This window comes from Crinia signifera, chromosome 4 (assembly GCF_055691185.1).
Source record: "Crinia signifera chromosome 4, ASM5569118v1, whole genome shotgun sequence".
Classification (NCBI taxonomy): Eukaryota; Metazoa; Chordata; class Amphibia; order Anura; family Myobatrachidae; genus Crinia; species Crinia signifera.
In genome coordinates, this window is record NC_139220.1 from 183,892,784 (window position 1) to 183,908,869 (window position 16,086).

General features: G+C 42.3%; 1 protein-coding gene across 2 annotated transcripts in view; it reads right to left on the minus strand.

Moving 5' to 3' along the window:
* The window catches only part of PSTPIP1 (proline-serine-threonine phosphatase interacting protein 1), an 82,033-nt gene that overhangs the window by 37,255 nt on the left and 28,692 nt on the right, over nucleotides 1–16,086 (minus strand). For both annotated transcript variants that reach the window (XM_083183155.1, XM_083183154.1), the window contains one exon: nucleotides 1,526–1,626. In XM_083183155.1, the coding sequence (XP_083039281.1) occupies nucleotides 1,526–1,626 (101 nt within the window). The remainder of the gene's footprint in view (nucleotides 1–1,525; nucleotides 1,627–16,086) is intronic.

A 16,086-nucleotide genomic window follows, 5' to 3' on the forward strand; every position in this document is an offset into this window, starting at 1 on the left:
AAAAGAGCACAATCATCTGGCTTCATGTGCTAGTCTTTCATCGCCTTCTCATGAAGAAACAATGCACATGAACTGATTGCATTTTACTTCTGAAGAGAGGCAAAGATGTCGCCAAGAAGATCTTTGTCTTCCTTTGTGGAGCTTTTAGTCATCTGGTTAAATCCTGTTCTCTTCATCCAGCAAACTTCAGCTTCAAACTAATGGTGAAGTTAAGAGTAAGTACTAATTCTCCACAAAAAAATCAGACTGTTCCCTTACTGTGATCCTAAAGCATCCTCGCAATCCTATGTTTCTTCCAGCATTATGGATTCCACTGCCGCAGGAAACTTTATATTGTTTGGAAACATCAATTGCCCTGTCATGTGCAATTTCCATTACAGCAGTTGTGGGCAGTAAAATTCCATAAGGCTTTGTGACTCATCAGTCTATAGGTGCGTACACATGTACAGATTTTCTGTCTGATCTATCTGGTGGGAACAAAAACCTGAAAATGTATGGGAGCATATGACAATCAAAAATTTCCACCCAAATGCAGGAAAACAGAAAAAAAAAATATGCTTTGATAAATTTGTTATATCAGAATGATGAAACAATTTGTCTGACTGATCACTGTCTGTTTTCAAGTGTTTGGGAACAATTTTTTGTTTGTCAGTTGCTCCCATACATTTCCAGGTTTTTGTTCCCACCAGATAGATCAGACAGAAAATCTGTACGTGTGTACGCACCTTATGTCTCTGAGATTCTGATTTTGAGTTCTACATTCTGAAGTGTTACCCTTCTTAGTCATTCCTAAAGCCTTAGGTGCCCTTGATAGGGGGTCCCCTTTATTGGGGTGACCCATTACCTCAGAGACCCAGTCCTGAGCTGACGAGTTGGGGGGTAAATGCAATATAAACATGTCCCCAAGCTGTGGCATTGCATGAATGTAGTGGAGTCTGTTACTGGTTTAAAAAATATTGGGTACACCCACATCCTTTTCCCCCCCATATTTTTGGAACCAGCACTGGTCCAAGAAACTGTTGCTGGTTCTTTAAATACATGGAATTCCTATGCAATTTTTCCCCTGTATTTTTAAAAGCAGCACCGGCTCAAAGAGCCAGAGATCGTTAATGCATAGGAGATGTGACCCCACACAGGAGTAGATTTCTTGATCTTCACCATTAATAAACATGATTCTTAAAATGTTGATATGGAGATTTTACCAAAAAATCTCCTCTGAGTACCTGCAATGTCCAGTGTGATTGATCACGATTCTTATTAAACCTACACCGTAGTATCCATAATAGTGCAACTCTCAAAAATCACATTAAGTCCATATCAATTATGATGGTGGAGTATTTGTTATTATAGTTGGGTTTAAAATCAGGAGATAACAAAATTTGTTGAGGTATTTTGATGGGAATTAGTGACACCAAGACAAATAAATCCTAAGATTACACTGGGAAACCATACTGCCTGATGCTTATTTCTGTAGCCAGTTCCTGGTTTAAAATACATTTTGATGAAGTGTATTGCTGATTCTCACCTCTGCCTCAGAAGGTCCTCCACATCCTTACACATTTTCCTGCCATCCAGCAATCGCTGCTGGATAATATCATATCCTGTATTCAGAATTAAATCTGTACACTGTAATAAAAAGGAGAGTGCTTACTGTAAGTGAAACAAATAATACAATGAATGAAGAAAGAAAAGAAACAATGTAAGATGGGCGCTGGTTTCTTGTTTGCTCCAATGGTTTGCTCATAGAAGAAAAAATAGAGACATAGACATACATAGGTTAGCAATGTATGTGTATGAATTCAAAGGCAAACAGAAATGGGGCTGGGTTTTGCCCAAATGGGTAATTTCTTTAAACGAATATCGTACCCGCACTCACATGGAGCAATGGGTGTATAAGCACATAAAGGTATCTTTGGGTATCAGTAAATCTTTAAAAGTGCCAACGTAAGGAGGGTAGATTCGTACCGTACTCACATGTACGATCACTTTTCAAATCGTATAAAGGTATCTTTTTGGATCCCACAGGTGCTGCTAGAAGGTGATAGCGGAGTTCCTCCAACCATTCCCAGGGTATCCAAAAAAGAAGGAGAACGTTCTCTCTTATTTCAAAGTTTTTATTACATAAAGAAAGTGTGCAGGATGCAACCTGTACCCAAGATGTTTAAAATGGACAAAAAGGAATCGTACCTGAGTTGGCAGAGTATGGCCATTCACTGCCAGTCAGGTGCTTCCAGGGTTTACAGGTGTGGTTGCTGCACAGCTCCTCTCCACCGACGCGTTTCGACAGATAAACTGTCTTTTTCAAGGCTGGAGAGCAGTTGTGCCTAGTGCTGGTATTTATAGCAATGGCTTAATGGTGTGGTATCCTCCCACTAAAGGGGAGGGAATCCCACCGGAAGTGTAATGGCTGTGTAGAGATTTAATCTACACAGCGCGAATACCCTAAAACAGGGTGTTTATCTGAACTTAATAAGTTTGCTTAGACCCCCTCTTGGGTTAAAAGAGGTGTAAGCATTGGTGGCAGGGTTATAAAAGTATATAAATACATTTAGACGGTGACCGGAAGCGGCGGGTGACCCGCATGTGACACGCATGTGTCACTTCCGCCGCTTCTCCTGTTCCTATGGGCACAAGCAGGCTCCGGCGTCTATGGACGAAATGTCACTTACGGAAGCGGCGGGTGACCCGCATGTGGAACGCATGCGTCACTTCCGCCGCTTCTCCTATACCTATGGACACAAACAGGCTCCGGCGTCTATGGACGGAACGTTCACTTTCGCTGCTTGATTAGGATGGCGCGCGCTCTAGGCGTCTCGCGTCACTACCGCCGGATGGCTCTGCGTGCGCTCATGTGTCCGGGCAGTGACCCGCACATGGAGCGCATATACCACTTCCGCCTGACGGAGATTTGGATGAAAGGCGGAACAAGGATCTTCATATGGAATTAAAGTGCCAGTGCTGCGTTATATAGTAATAAAGTGCCAATGCTTGTTTAGGACTGTCATCAAAAAATCCCAATATGATTCTAATGGGAATGATTAAAAACATGATGGGGAAATAACTATAAAGCCATGCTAAAAAAATACCATTACTATTACAAAAACGAAGATTTCTAAAAATTCATAAAAATACCAATACAGAAAATATGGATAAAAGATATATAAATAAAATACCAGGATTTAACAGTACATAAGGGGCAAAACGTGCAAAAAGTGCTTATAACGATAAGAAGTACCACCAAAAACATATAATGAACACACAATTTATAAAAACCACTTCAATTCAAAATCAGAATTAAGCCATGAGGTGAAAGGGTATTTAGATCATAGATCCACCTCATTTCCTTTTGTGCTAATTGGATATCTCTATTATTGTGTCTCCAATTTTCCTTTATTAGTTCTAGACCCCAAAAACCCACAATCCCATTCGGAGAACTATTATGGTGGGTTTTGAAGTGCATAGAAAAAGGGTGGTCCATATGTGCCTTTTTTATGTTCCTGATATGTTCGGACCAACGTATTTTTAAGGTCCTCGTGGTTTTTCCTATATATACTTTATTACATGCGCACATGATCGCATATATTGCATATTTAGAATTACAAGTTAAAAATTGTTTGATCCTAAAATTGTGGTTATTTAAAATAAGATTGGTAGTCTTCTTATCAGTGGTCTTGCACGACCTGCACATGGGGCAATCCCCACACCTATGAAAGCCCTGGCTTCTAATCTGGCCACCTATGGCTCTATTCGTGAATGAGCTGGACACTATCTTATCCTTCACTGTAGGAGCCCTCCGGTAGATAAACCGTGGTTTGTTTGGCAGGATATTTGTGAGGACAGGGTCTTTTAAAAGGAGGTTCCAATTTTTATGAAATATCTTTTCTACATACTTATGATGACTCGAGTATTGCAGAATGATGGGTACATTCAAATCTGAACCTTCTTGTACAGTTACTTCTTTTGAGGTCAATAAGTCTTCCCTCTGGAGTTTTGACACATCGTCTAGAGCACTGTCTAGTAACTGGTTTTTATAACCTTTTTGTAAAAATTTGTGTTTCATGACCTTGGAGCTGTCTTCAAAGGATTCCTGTTTTGAGCAATTTCTTTTTAAGCGTATAAATTGGCTTTTGGGTACGTTGGTAAGCCATCGCTTAAGATGGTTGCTTTTTGGATCAATGAAAGTGTTAGAATCAGAGGGTTTTATGAAAACAGCGGTCTCCAATGCGTTATTCTCCACATAAATTTTTAAATCTAAGAAATTGACGGTGACCTTACTAATATTAAAAGTTAAATGAATATTAAGAGAATTGGAATTTAAAAAGATACAAAATCATTTAAAATGGATCCTTCGCCATTCCAAATAAAAAGTACATCATCGATGTACCGCCACCAGCGGACCAGGTTCGCCTCCCAATCATGGCCGCTCCATACCATCTTATCCTCCCAGCGTGCCATGAATGTGTTGGCATAACTGGGGGCGAACCTGGTCCCCATAGCGGTACCAACCTCTTGGTTGTAAAAAGAGCCATCAAAATTAAAATAGTTGTTACACAAGATAAAATTGATGCTCTCTAAAATGAATGTCTGGAGGTTGGTGTCCATATCTGTGGGTATTAGTGTCTCTTTAATGGCTTCAATACCATGTTTGTGATCGATGATCGTGTACAGAGACGTAACGTCAGCTGTCACAAGAAAATAACTTTCTTCCCATTTGACCTCTTTGATTTTGTTTAGTATATCTTTCGTATCTTTCAAATACGACTTATTTTTTACCACAAAGGGCTGTAAATGGTGATCGATAAAAAATGACAAATTGGACGTTATGGAATTAGTCCCTGCAATGATGGGGCGACCCGGAGGCTCTGTGAGGCTTTTATGGACTTTCGGTAACAAGTAGATTACCGGTACAGAATAATCCTCCTTTATTAGAAAGTCAGATACCTCTTTGGACAGGGTTCCTGTTTCGTTATACGTGGAGATGAGGATTTTTAGGTTTTTTAATACCTTTTGAGAAGGGTCAGACCTCAACTTCTTATAAGTTTTTCCATCCCTTAATTGTCTAAAAACTTCCTCCATATATTTGATTTTTGTATCTTTTTAAATGATTTTTGTATCTTTTTAAATTCCAATTCTCTTAATATTCATTTAACTTTTAATATTAGTAAGGTCACCGTCAATTTCTTAGATTTAAAAATTTATGTGGAGAATAACGCATTGGAGACCGCTGTTTTCATAAAACCCTCTGATTCTAACACTTTCATTGATCCAAAAAGCAACCATCTTAAGCGATGGCTTACCAACGTACCCAAAAGCCAATTTATACGCTTAAAAAGAAATTGCTCAAAACAGGAATCCTTTGAAGACAGCTCCAAGGTCATGAAACACAAATTTTTACAAAAAGGTTATAAAAACCAGTTACTAGACAGTGCTCTAGACGATGTGTCAAAACTCCAGAGGGAAGACTTATTGACCTCAAAAGAAGTAACTGTACAAGAAGGTTCAGATTGAATGTACCCATCATTCTGCAATACTCGAGTCATCATAAGTATGTAGAAAAGATATTTCATAAAAATTGGAACCTCCTTTTAAAAGACCCTGTCCTCACAAATATCCTGCCAAACAAACCACGGTTTATCTACCGGAGGGCTCCTACAGTGAAGGATAAGATAGTGTCCAGCTCATTCACGAATAGAGCCATAGGTGGCCAGATTAGAAGCCAGGGCTTTCATAGGTGTGGGGATTGCCCCATGTGCAGGTCGTGCAAGACCACTGATAAGAAGACTACCAATCTTATTTTAAATAACCACAATTTTAGGATCAAACAATTTTTAACTTGTAATTCTAAATATGCAATATATGCGATCATGTGCGCATGTAATAAAGTATATATAGGAAAAACCACGAGGACCTTAAAAATACGTTGGTCCGAACATATCAGGAACATAAAAAAGGCACATATGGACCACCCTTTTTCTATGCACTTCAAAACCCACCATAATAGTTCTCCGAATGGGATTGTGGGTTTTTGGGGTCTAGAACTAATAAAGGAAAATTGGAGACACAATAATAGAGATATCCAATTAGCACAAAAGGAAATGAGGTGGATCTATGATCTAAATACCCTTTCACCTCATGGCCTTAATTCTGATTTTGAATTGAAGTGGTTTTTATAAATTGTGTGTTCATTATATGTTTTTGGTGGTACTTCTTATCGTTATAAGCACTTTTTGCACGTTTTGCCCCTTATGTACTGTTAAATCCTGGTATTTTATTTATATATCTTTTATCCATATTTTCTGTATTGGTATTTTTATGAATTTTTAGAAATCTTCGTTTTTGTAATAGTAATGGTATTTTTTTAGCATGGCTTTATAGTTATTTCCCCATCATGTTTTTAATCATTCCCATTAGAATCATATTGGGATTTTTTGATGACAGTCCTAAACAAGCATTGGCACTTTATTACTATATAACGCAGCACTGGCACTTTAATTCCATATGAAGATCCTTGTTCCGCCTTTCATCCAAATCTCCGTCAGGCGGAAGTGGTATATGCGCTCCATGTGCGGGTCACTGCCCGGACACATGAGCGCACGCAGAGCCATCCGGCGGTAGTGACGCGAGACGCCTAGAGCGCGCGTCATCCTAATCAAGCAGCGAAAGTGACGTTCCGTCCATAGACGCCGGAGCCTGTTTGTGTCCATAGGTATAGGAGAAGCGGCGGAAGTGACGCATGCGTTCCACATGCGGGTCACCCGCCGCTTCCGTAAGTGACATTTCGTCCATAGACGACGGAGCCTGCTTGTGCCCATAGGAACAGGAGAAGCGGCGGAAGTGACACATGCGTGTCACATGCGGGTCACCAGCCGCTTCCGGTCACCGTCTAAATGTATTTATATACTTTTATAACCCTGCCACCAATGCTTACACCTCTTTTAACCCAAGAGGGGGTCTAAGCAAACTTATTAAGTTCAGATAAACACCCTGTTTTAGGGTATTCGCGCTGTGTAGATTAAATCTCTACACAGCCATTACACTTCCGGTGGGATTCCCTCCCCTTTAGTGGGAGGATACCACACCATTAAGCCATTGCTATAAATACCAGCACTAGGCACAACTGCTCTCCAGCCTTGAAAAAGACAGTTTATCTGTCGAAACGCGTCGGTGGAGAGGAGCTGTGCAGCAACCACACCTGTAAACCCTGGAAGCACCTGACTGGCAGTGAATGGCCATACTCTGCCAACTCAGGTACGATTCCTTTTTGTCCATTTTAAACATCTTGGGTACAGGTTGCATCCTGCACACTTTCTTTATGTAATAAAAACTTTGAAATAAGAGAGAACGTTCTCCTTCTTTTTTGGATACCCTGGGAATGGTTGGAGGAACTCCGCTATCACCTTCTAGCAGCACCTGTGGGATCCAAAAAGATACCTTTATACGATTTGAAAAGTGATCGTACATTTGAGTACGGTACGAATCTACCCTCCTTACGTTGGCACTTTTAAAGATTTACTGATACCCAAAGATACCTTTATGTGCTTATACACCCATTGCTCCATGTGAGTGCGGGTACGATATTCGTTTAAAGAAATTACCCATTTGGGCAAAACCCAGCCCCATTTCTGTTTGCCTTTGAATTCATACACATACATTGCTAACCTATGTATGTCTATGTCTCTATTTTTTCTTCTATGAGCAAACCATTGGAGCAAACAAGAAACCAGCGCCCATCTTACATTGTTTCTTTTCTTTCTACAATTCCGTCGTCGAGAGGTATCTGGTGAACCTCTTTCTTCCAGTGTACGGCTGCAGGATTCTGGCTTTGCGCCTTGGGACGATTTCATTTTTCCTTGTATAAAATACAATGAATGAAGATGCACTACTGAGCAACCATAAATCTGCCATCCAATATGAATCCAAAAGGTGTCAACTTACAGAGCCTATACAGATGGCGCTCACAAAATCTAGTCCGCATACAGTATTGCAGGAAAAGGATGGGAAGTGTGAATTTGGTGAATTCCATGTAACACCTATGTGAGTGTTGGTCTAAAACCCACCTAGTGCAGTGGTTCCCAAACTTTTTGGAATCACAGCAACCTAGAGTATCAGAAGTTTTTCACGGCACCCCCTAGGCCAAAGAAAATGTAGAAAATAATTATAAAATGAAGTAGATTGTGTTTATATGTCATCCTTAGGGTCAGTTATGTGGTGAGGGACATGATTTGCTTCTGTTTCTACACCAGTGTTGCAAGTAAGGGGGTACGGCGTGGTACGGAGTACCTGTAAGAAATATGTTGCAGGTACGCAGTACCACTTACCCCCCTGACCCATTGTCAATTCTATTTTCATTTTAAGTCTAAATATAATGCATCCGCTGCCTGCCCACCCAGCGTTATGATTGGTGCTGTATGCAGCTACCGGCTACTACTGATTTAGCCTGTCACACTGACAGGCATCAGCAGCGCCGACAGCATGAAGAGCAGGCTCCACTATTGTAAGCACAAGCTGCCTGGCTCTCCCCCAAGCAAGAGCCAACCCACCCCCAGTCATTCCCTGTTTCTCACTCCCTGTCTCCTGTGTCCACACCTCTATTGTCATTTAGTCACCCCTCTAGCTTTGTGTAACCACGCCCCTCATGACACATGGCCACGCCCATTTTTGGTGGAGGCTATCAGTACCACCAAGAAAAAAATTCTACTTGCACCACTGTTCTACACATATGTTATTATTGGCATTTGGCAGACACAAGCACTGGTTTTGACTATTACAATGACCATAAATAATTTTATTTGGTCCATGGCACACCTACAGGGTGCCACAGCACACAGTTTGGGAACCACTGACCTAGTGGTAAATAAGGAGGAAGTCTCACATTGGATGTGATCGTAGGATGCAGTACATACAGTATAAGAGAAAAGACACATATAGTATAGAACTGTACCGTTATCAGACAGCTGTATATTTGATCACACTCCCCCTTTTGTAGGGCTAATAATAGCCCTGAAATCGAATGATGGTATCTGTGGTGGCTCACTCTTCTCTCAAATACTCAGAAATGAAGGAGGTCAGTGGCTACTGTGAAGCAATTACTTTATTCCAAGATTAAAACATATTCCACACAGGGGAAATGAACATGGTAATGCCAATCCCCTGATGTACACTCAACAGGGGAAACTACTAATGTCCAATTAATAATTTCCTCTTGAAAGAGAAGGGGGGGGGGGGCAGGGTCAGTCAATAAAAGTAATAAGGACCCTAATGTGGCTCCTAACACAATATAAAAACATACACACAGATAGCATACATTATAATCTGTAACATTTTGGTAGACCCAGAGTTAGTACAACACTTCTTTTAAAAACATGGACAGCATGTTCTTCTGCCAAAAGTGATGTTCTGGCTGGAACCCAAATGTCCAGTTTCCAGTGTAGCTGGTATTCACTGTCCATTACATTCAACCAGCCCCACTGCCAGTAGTAGTATAGCGGGCAAGGTGGTGGTGGTGGGGGGGGAGTTGTGTCATAGACACTACATCCTTAGGATGTGAAACAAGCTACAGTTTTGTTTTAAGTTTTTAAGCATAATTGTCACATCTAGACATAAATAAAATATGTGATAAATCCATAAAGCTCTGAACATGTCTAGCGATTCATCAAAAGGTTACTGGTCGCAGATTAAATTTTTATCATACTAAAGTAAAAACAAGTTCTCAATAAAAATGACTTGCTAAACCACAACCTCTAACTTGTTAATATGCTCTATAAAGAGTATTCACACTTGGCTTTGTGGGAAAGTCACCAATGTTTCACTCTTCAGCACTGCCAGTGGCATATATTCAAAATGAGTTCCAGTGGGGCCCACACCGCACACGCTGCACCCAGCAGCAGGATCACTGCCGAAATCGTATGTGCAGTGAAGCATGAACGTTAAATCATTGAAAAAATGGCCGCCGTGCCATTTTTCCAAGGATTCGCATATGTGCAGTGGGGTCTGGACTCTCTAGTGCTCAGACCCTACTACACAGCGCTGCTTCTGGCAGAGAGAAGGGGGCCTGGCCGCACATGGGCCTCCTACTTTCTTAAAACACTCTTGAGCGCTGCCAATTCATTTTCAGTGTCAGAATCTGACTACTGCAGACTAATGCCACACATTGGTGGATTTTGATAGGTGACTCCAGCAGCTCTACCTCCTTCGATTACATCACATATTGGGTGGGGTGCTCCAAACAAAAAATGCCATAAGAAAAACAGTTTTCAGGGTTTTACCGCATTTTAATATGCAGCAAAGCCCCACCGCCGGGGCTTCGCTGCGGGGGGTTATGCCAGTTCTAGATGGCATAACCCCATAGAAGCCTATGGGCTTCCCTTTGTGTCCCCTGCCACCCCGCGTGCCCCCGACCGATCCACGTCACCATCCCCTTCACCTGTGTCCGGGCAGCCTCCTGCTGTGCTGCCCCGACCAGTGACCTCCTTCTCCCTGCACCTCTTCCGAATGCAGGAAGGAGGAAGTGGAGCCGTGTAAGGGTACAGGGAAGGAGGGGGGACCCACTGCACATTGCCCGCCACAAAACAAAGAACAGCTCTTATCGCAAGAGCTGTCCTTTGCGTTAATAATCGCATATGTTAGTGCATATGCAATTATTAAAAATGTGAATGCCGGCGATGTGTGGCGGAGGATGATAGAGAATCCGCCTAAGTACCTGGGGACTTTAATACTACTCAAAATGGACCTTTTATACACACCAAGGCTATAAGAAGCAAGGGGTAAGCATCCTCAATAAAGCCTACACTAAGGGACCCTGTGGACAAATACCATCCCCAGCCCTGAATATTTTACAGAGCATGGCAACATATCAACAGACAGGGACACATTGGATATCTAAAAATATAAGTTGCCGTATAGACTGAAGCTGCTTTTGTCACCCGCATTTTAATTTATATTTCATTTTTTGAATGGGTTTATACATTTTTTTATTAGTTTGCTTATTTTATTATACATTTTTTTGTGTATTTTAATTTATTAAATTGGTTTACATTATTGACATAAGTGTTATAGCACCTTTTTAGCACAGTTATATTGTTTTAATGTCACCCAACAGCAAACCGACTCCTGTTACTTTGGAGGAGTAGTAATTTTGGTGTCCTGGAAGGGTAACACCGGAAGAGGCCTTCACCCACCTTGTGATGCCCCTGAGTTGCACAGCTTACATGCACAGCTTACTTGTCCATGTGATTTGAAATATCTGGGTCAGACATCTCACATGTTCAAAGAGCATTGGCTCTTCCTTGCTCAGCAATAAAAATAACCATTGAAGGTAAATACTCAGCTACAAAATAATTGATAGTGATCCACCCAGGACTTAAAGTGGTCCACCCCCCCCCCCCCCCCCCCCCCCACACACACACACACACATTAGACTGAGCCTGTGACAGTGCTAGGGTTTTCTGCACCCTCTGCAAACTATATTGCTTAATAAAGGGACAGCGATCTCACAAGGAAGGAGTGTGGTCACACAAAAGTCCCGCCAATTTAAATGATGCCACACAGTAGCACAATCATATTCACATTACATAACATGTAGTGCCCAATTCATATTGGGATACGGTCGTATTGTCGACCAGACTTAGGTCGACAGTCATTAGGTCAACACCGTTGGGTCGACAGGCAACAAGGTTGACAGGGTTCTAGGTCGACATGGGTGAAGGTCGACAGGTGTCTAGGTCAACATGGTTTTAGGTTGACAAATGCGTTAGATTGACAGGTCGTGAGGTTGACAGGTCGTGAGGTCGACATGGGTTTTTTCACTGTTTTTTGAGCCGACATGTGCCAACAGGCGGTATTTCATGCCCTACCATCCACTAGGGCTTGGTGGGAAAATAAAATAGTGTGCAGAGCGCAGCGAGACACCGTGTCCGAAGCATTGCAAGCAAAGCGAGTGATGCGAGGGGCTGCGGTTGACTTTCAACTGTTTCGACTGTGTCGACATTCGGGTAAAAAAACTGTGAAAAAAAACATGTCGGCCTCGCGACCTGTCGACCCAACCCATGTCGACCTAACTCATTTGTCAACTAAAACCATGTCGACCTAGACACCTGTCGACCTTCACCCATGTCGACCTAGAACCCTGTCGACCTTGCTGCCTGTCGACCTAACGGTGTCAACCTAATGACTGTCGACCTAAGTCTGGTCGACAATACGATCCACACCCATTCATATTACACCACCTACTAGTGCCCCTTATTTACGTTATTATGACACACGTATTCTTCAGTTCACTTGGATAGGGACTTGCAATTTTTTTATTTTTTTAACCCCTGGATTCCTACTAAATCTTACTAATGAAGAGGATGAATTTACATTGGATTTTGTAATTATTAATTATTTTTTTGTTTTTTACAGGTATCCTATGGATTCTACTGTACAAGAGGACCGGAGGTCTAGGAGAATGTAGGTAAGTATGTGTGAGTGTGTATGTATGTTTGTTAGTGTGCAGGAATGTTTACTAAAATTGTACTTTTACATTGTATGTGTGTTGTGTTTATCGTATTATTTGTATTACAGGTGGAACTACAGGTACCAGTGGGCCCTTTAATGTCTCAAATGCTAGTACTTGCAGTTTTTCAAGTACCTCCAAGTGTGGGGAGGCTTGCTGGGACCTGTAGTTCTACAAGTAAAACACAATATTATAGGTACATTTTTCACTTGATTGCTTTGAATTTGGCACCCAGGTGTTTCAGCCATAGCACCGGGCTTTAGCCCTCTTCCTTAGGTGCCCTGGATGGGTGGGTGGGGGGGGGGGGGGGACGACGACACATTCCCCCAGGAACCCCGGCTGACTAGATTGGGGGTTAATGCAATATAAACATGTCCCCTAGCTGTGACATTGCATTACTAACTAGTGGCGTTCCGGGCTGATTTAAAAAATATGTCAGACACCTACATCCTTTTCCCCCCCATATTTTTGGGGCATCATCACCTTCCAAAAACATGATTCTTGAAGTGTTGATCAGGAGATTTTATAAAGAAATCTCCCCCAAGTTCTTGGGATGTCCAATGTAATTGTTCCCGATTCCGGTGGATCGGACCGGATCAGGCAGAGAAATTTGGTGAAATCGTCCCAAACAGTCTATGTGCGACGTCCGATCTGATGTGCGGCCCCATGCGCATTGGATCGGACCTGGAGATCATACGTGCCACATGTAAGATCTCTGGGTCAGACCCCCTCCCAGCAGCAGGAAGCATTTATTGCATGCAATACATACATCGCATGCAGAAGGGAGGCATGTGATGTATCGCATGGAATGTATTGCATGCAATCCTGCTGCCATAGAGGGTCCCGGCTGGCTCAAAATTAATGGAATGCGACTTCTCCCATAGGAGATGTTGCATAGTGTATCGGGGCCTTAAATAAATAAACCTTAGCATCCATGATAGTGCAACTCTGAAATATCAAGTCGTCCATATCAATTATGATGATGGAGTATTTATTATTATAGTTGGGTTAAATTCAGGAGAGAACACAATTTGTTGAGGTATTTTGATGGGAATTAGTGACACCAGGACAAATAAATAACCAAACCCCAGAGCGAATGCCTCCCGCCAGTTTCACACACACCGGGGCGTTCGCCCACTGGGAAACCGGGCAGGGGACAACCAGAGGGCAGACTCAGGAGACACCCAGAGTTTCATGGGCGTGCCTACAAACACGCATGAAAACACTGGGCGGACTCGTTTGCAGGCAAGTCTATGCCTGCTTGGTGTGAGGTCTATGATGTTAATATTTTATTTTACTAGGATAATTGGATGATCTATGTTTGATCTATTGTTTGATTGGTCATGTGACCTTTTTTACTGAGGATATATACCGACACATGCCCACAAGCACTATACCTTTGATAAAGCTGCCAAGCACAGCGAAACGCGTCAGCAGTGCTTGCCCACCTTCCACTACTTTAATTGGAATCACAGTTCGAAACAGCCCAACAGGATTGAATCTACATTTGGACTCCTCACTGGGATACTTCCAACCTTCACCATCGTGCATAAAGTGCCACCCCCAAACTGGATATACCTCTACCCTAATTAACTCAACATCTTGCCAGTGGACTTCGGTAATTTTTGCCAGCATTGGACCAACCACTTGGACTCTATGGTCACTACCATCAGTTTATTCCATCAATCCAGCCAGGAGTGGTAACTATACAATTACTATCTAACAATTGTTTGAGCATAATAGGAACGGACTCTCCCTCTAAACTGCTGCTATACTGTGAAAATGGGCCTCATGTTATTCACTATGTTTTTATTGTAATTTGTTCTTTTATTTTCTGTGATATATTGATTTTATATATATTATCTATAAATACTCTGTACAGATCATCCAATTGAAATTTCTATTTGAGCGCTGCTATCCTCCCCTTTTTCTTGCTTGGTGTGAGCGGCTGACATCAGCCAGCGGATAGTGGGTGCTGAAAAAGTCAGTCCAGGCTGAGTTTTCTTAGTGAACAGTGAAAAAATCTTTACTCCCCCATGCGGATGCATGCAGATGTATGCGAGGGCATGTGTTAGCGTACACATCCCATTGTATGCTAGTTTGGGGAATGGTCTTGGGGGCGGGCATTCTGCAGGTGGTGGGCTAGCCCTAAATGCCCAGACTTATCTCCCAACCTACTCATAGAGTCTAAATATCACCCTGACGCCGGGCTGGATAGAAGTGGGGGCAGAGATTAGTGTTTTACTAATTATGTAATCACTCCATAAGCAGAAACAGTGGACAGAATAAACTTTATTCAAAGAGGGGTGGATTTAATGAAGTTTCTAAAACAGACATGTGGTGGTGTTACCCATAGCAACCTGATTCTGTCTAGTATTTTTTAGAATGCGATAGAAATATGATAGCAAGAATTTAATTTCTTCCTATGGGCAACACCTCCATTTTTCATGTTTCTAAATGTTAAAAATTCCACAACAAGTTGTGCTTAATGGATACCACCCAGACCCAGAGCCTATGCAGGATGCTTCATTGTCCTTCCCTGTTCTTGGTGGAGTGTAAGGGTGCGATATCAGTGTTATACAACTCCATTATTACCATACCATAGCCCACAGTGTATAGGTTGGGCTCCAGCTGTGTGGCAACAGCCAGTGGGATAGGTGACAATCAGTTGTCTGCAGAAAGCTGGATCAGAGTTCATCAGTGAGTCCCATCTTACAAGCTAGCAGCAGCGGCAGGTGAACTGTTGCTTGCTGCAGTGCAGGCTGGGCAGTCCCAGATGACATTCGTCCTGTCCCCTGTTGCTGTGTTAGTAGAGCTCTTGGGACAGAGCCAATAAACTCTGCAGTAGCAGTGGGTGCGCTGTCACACTTTGATCCCGCTGTGAACTACACAGGTGCTTCTGGACATGCAGGGAGCCCTTAAGGGCATGGCACCCATAAGCAAGCATCTCCATTGCCTCTGGGAGTTACGCCCAAGAGCGATGTGTATTCCTTTGTTTAGCTCCAAGAGCTTTTGGATAATGTAGTTTACGATGTTTACTGAGGTGTTCAGCTTGTCAACAGTACTCACACACATGTGGAAGGATTAGGTGGTTCGTACCAAATGGCGTTGCAGTTGATGGAGGCCATAGAAGTTGGGGGTATGTGGTATGGTGCACAGTCCTACAGTGGCATCTGTGCATGCACCGGTTTCGGCACCTGTCAGATTCATTGCACAGTTGCCGGGACCCGGGCTGATGGCATTTTCCTCTTGGGGCAGGGGTGTAGCAGCTGCCATTGGTAATAAGCATATGTAATGCTTAGTAACAGCTTAGTGACAAAAAAAACAATGCATTGCACAATTTCAGATCCATTTCAACATAACATGTTTCATATTTCCTTCCTGTGCATTATATTAAACAGTCAGTTTAATTAAGTCATGCGTGCTCTTTTTTAATGTTGGCAGGATTAATACTGTAAAACTAGGGTAGTAACTGCGCCATTTTTGTGTTTCGGGTTTTGTGCTGGAGTGAAGATGGCGCTGATCAGCAGGGGCATATATAGAATCCAAAAACCGTGAGAATCCGACCGTAGGATGATGACGTTTTGCCTCTA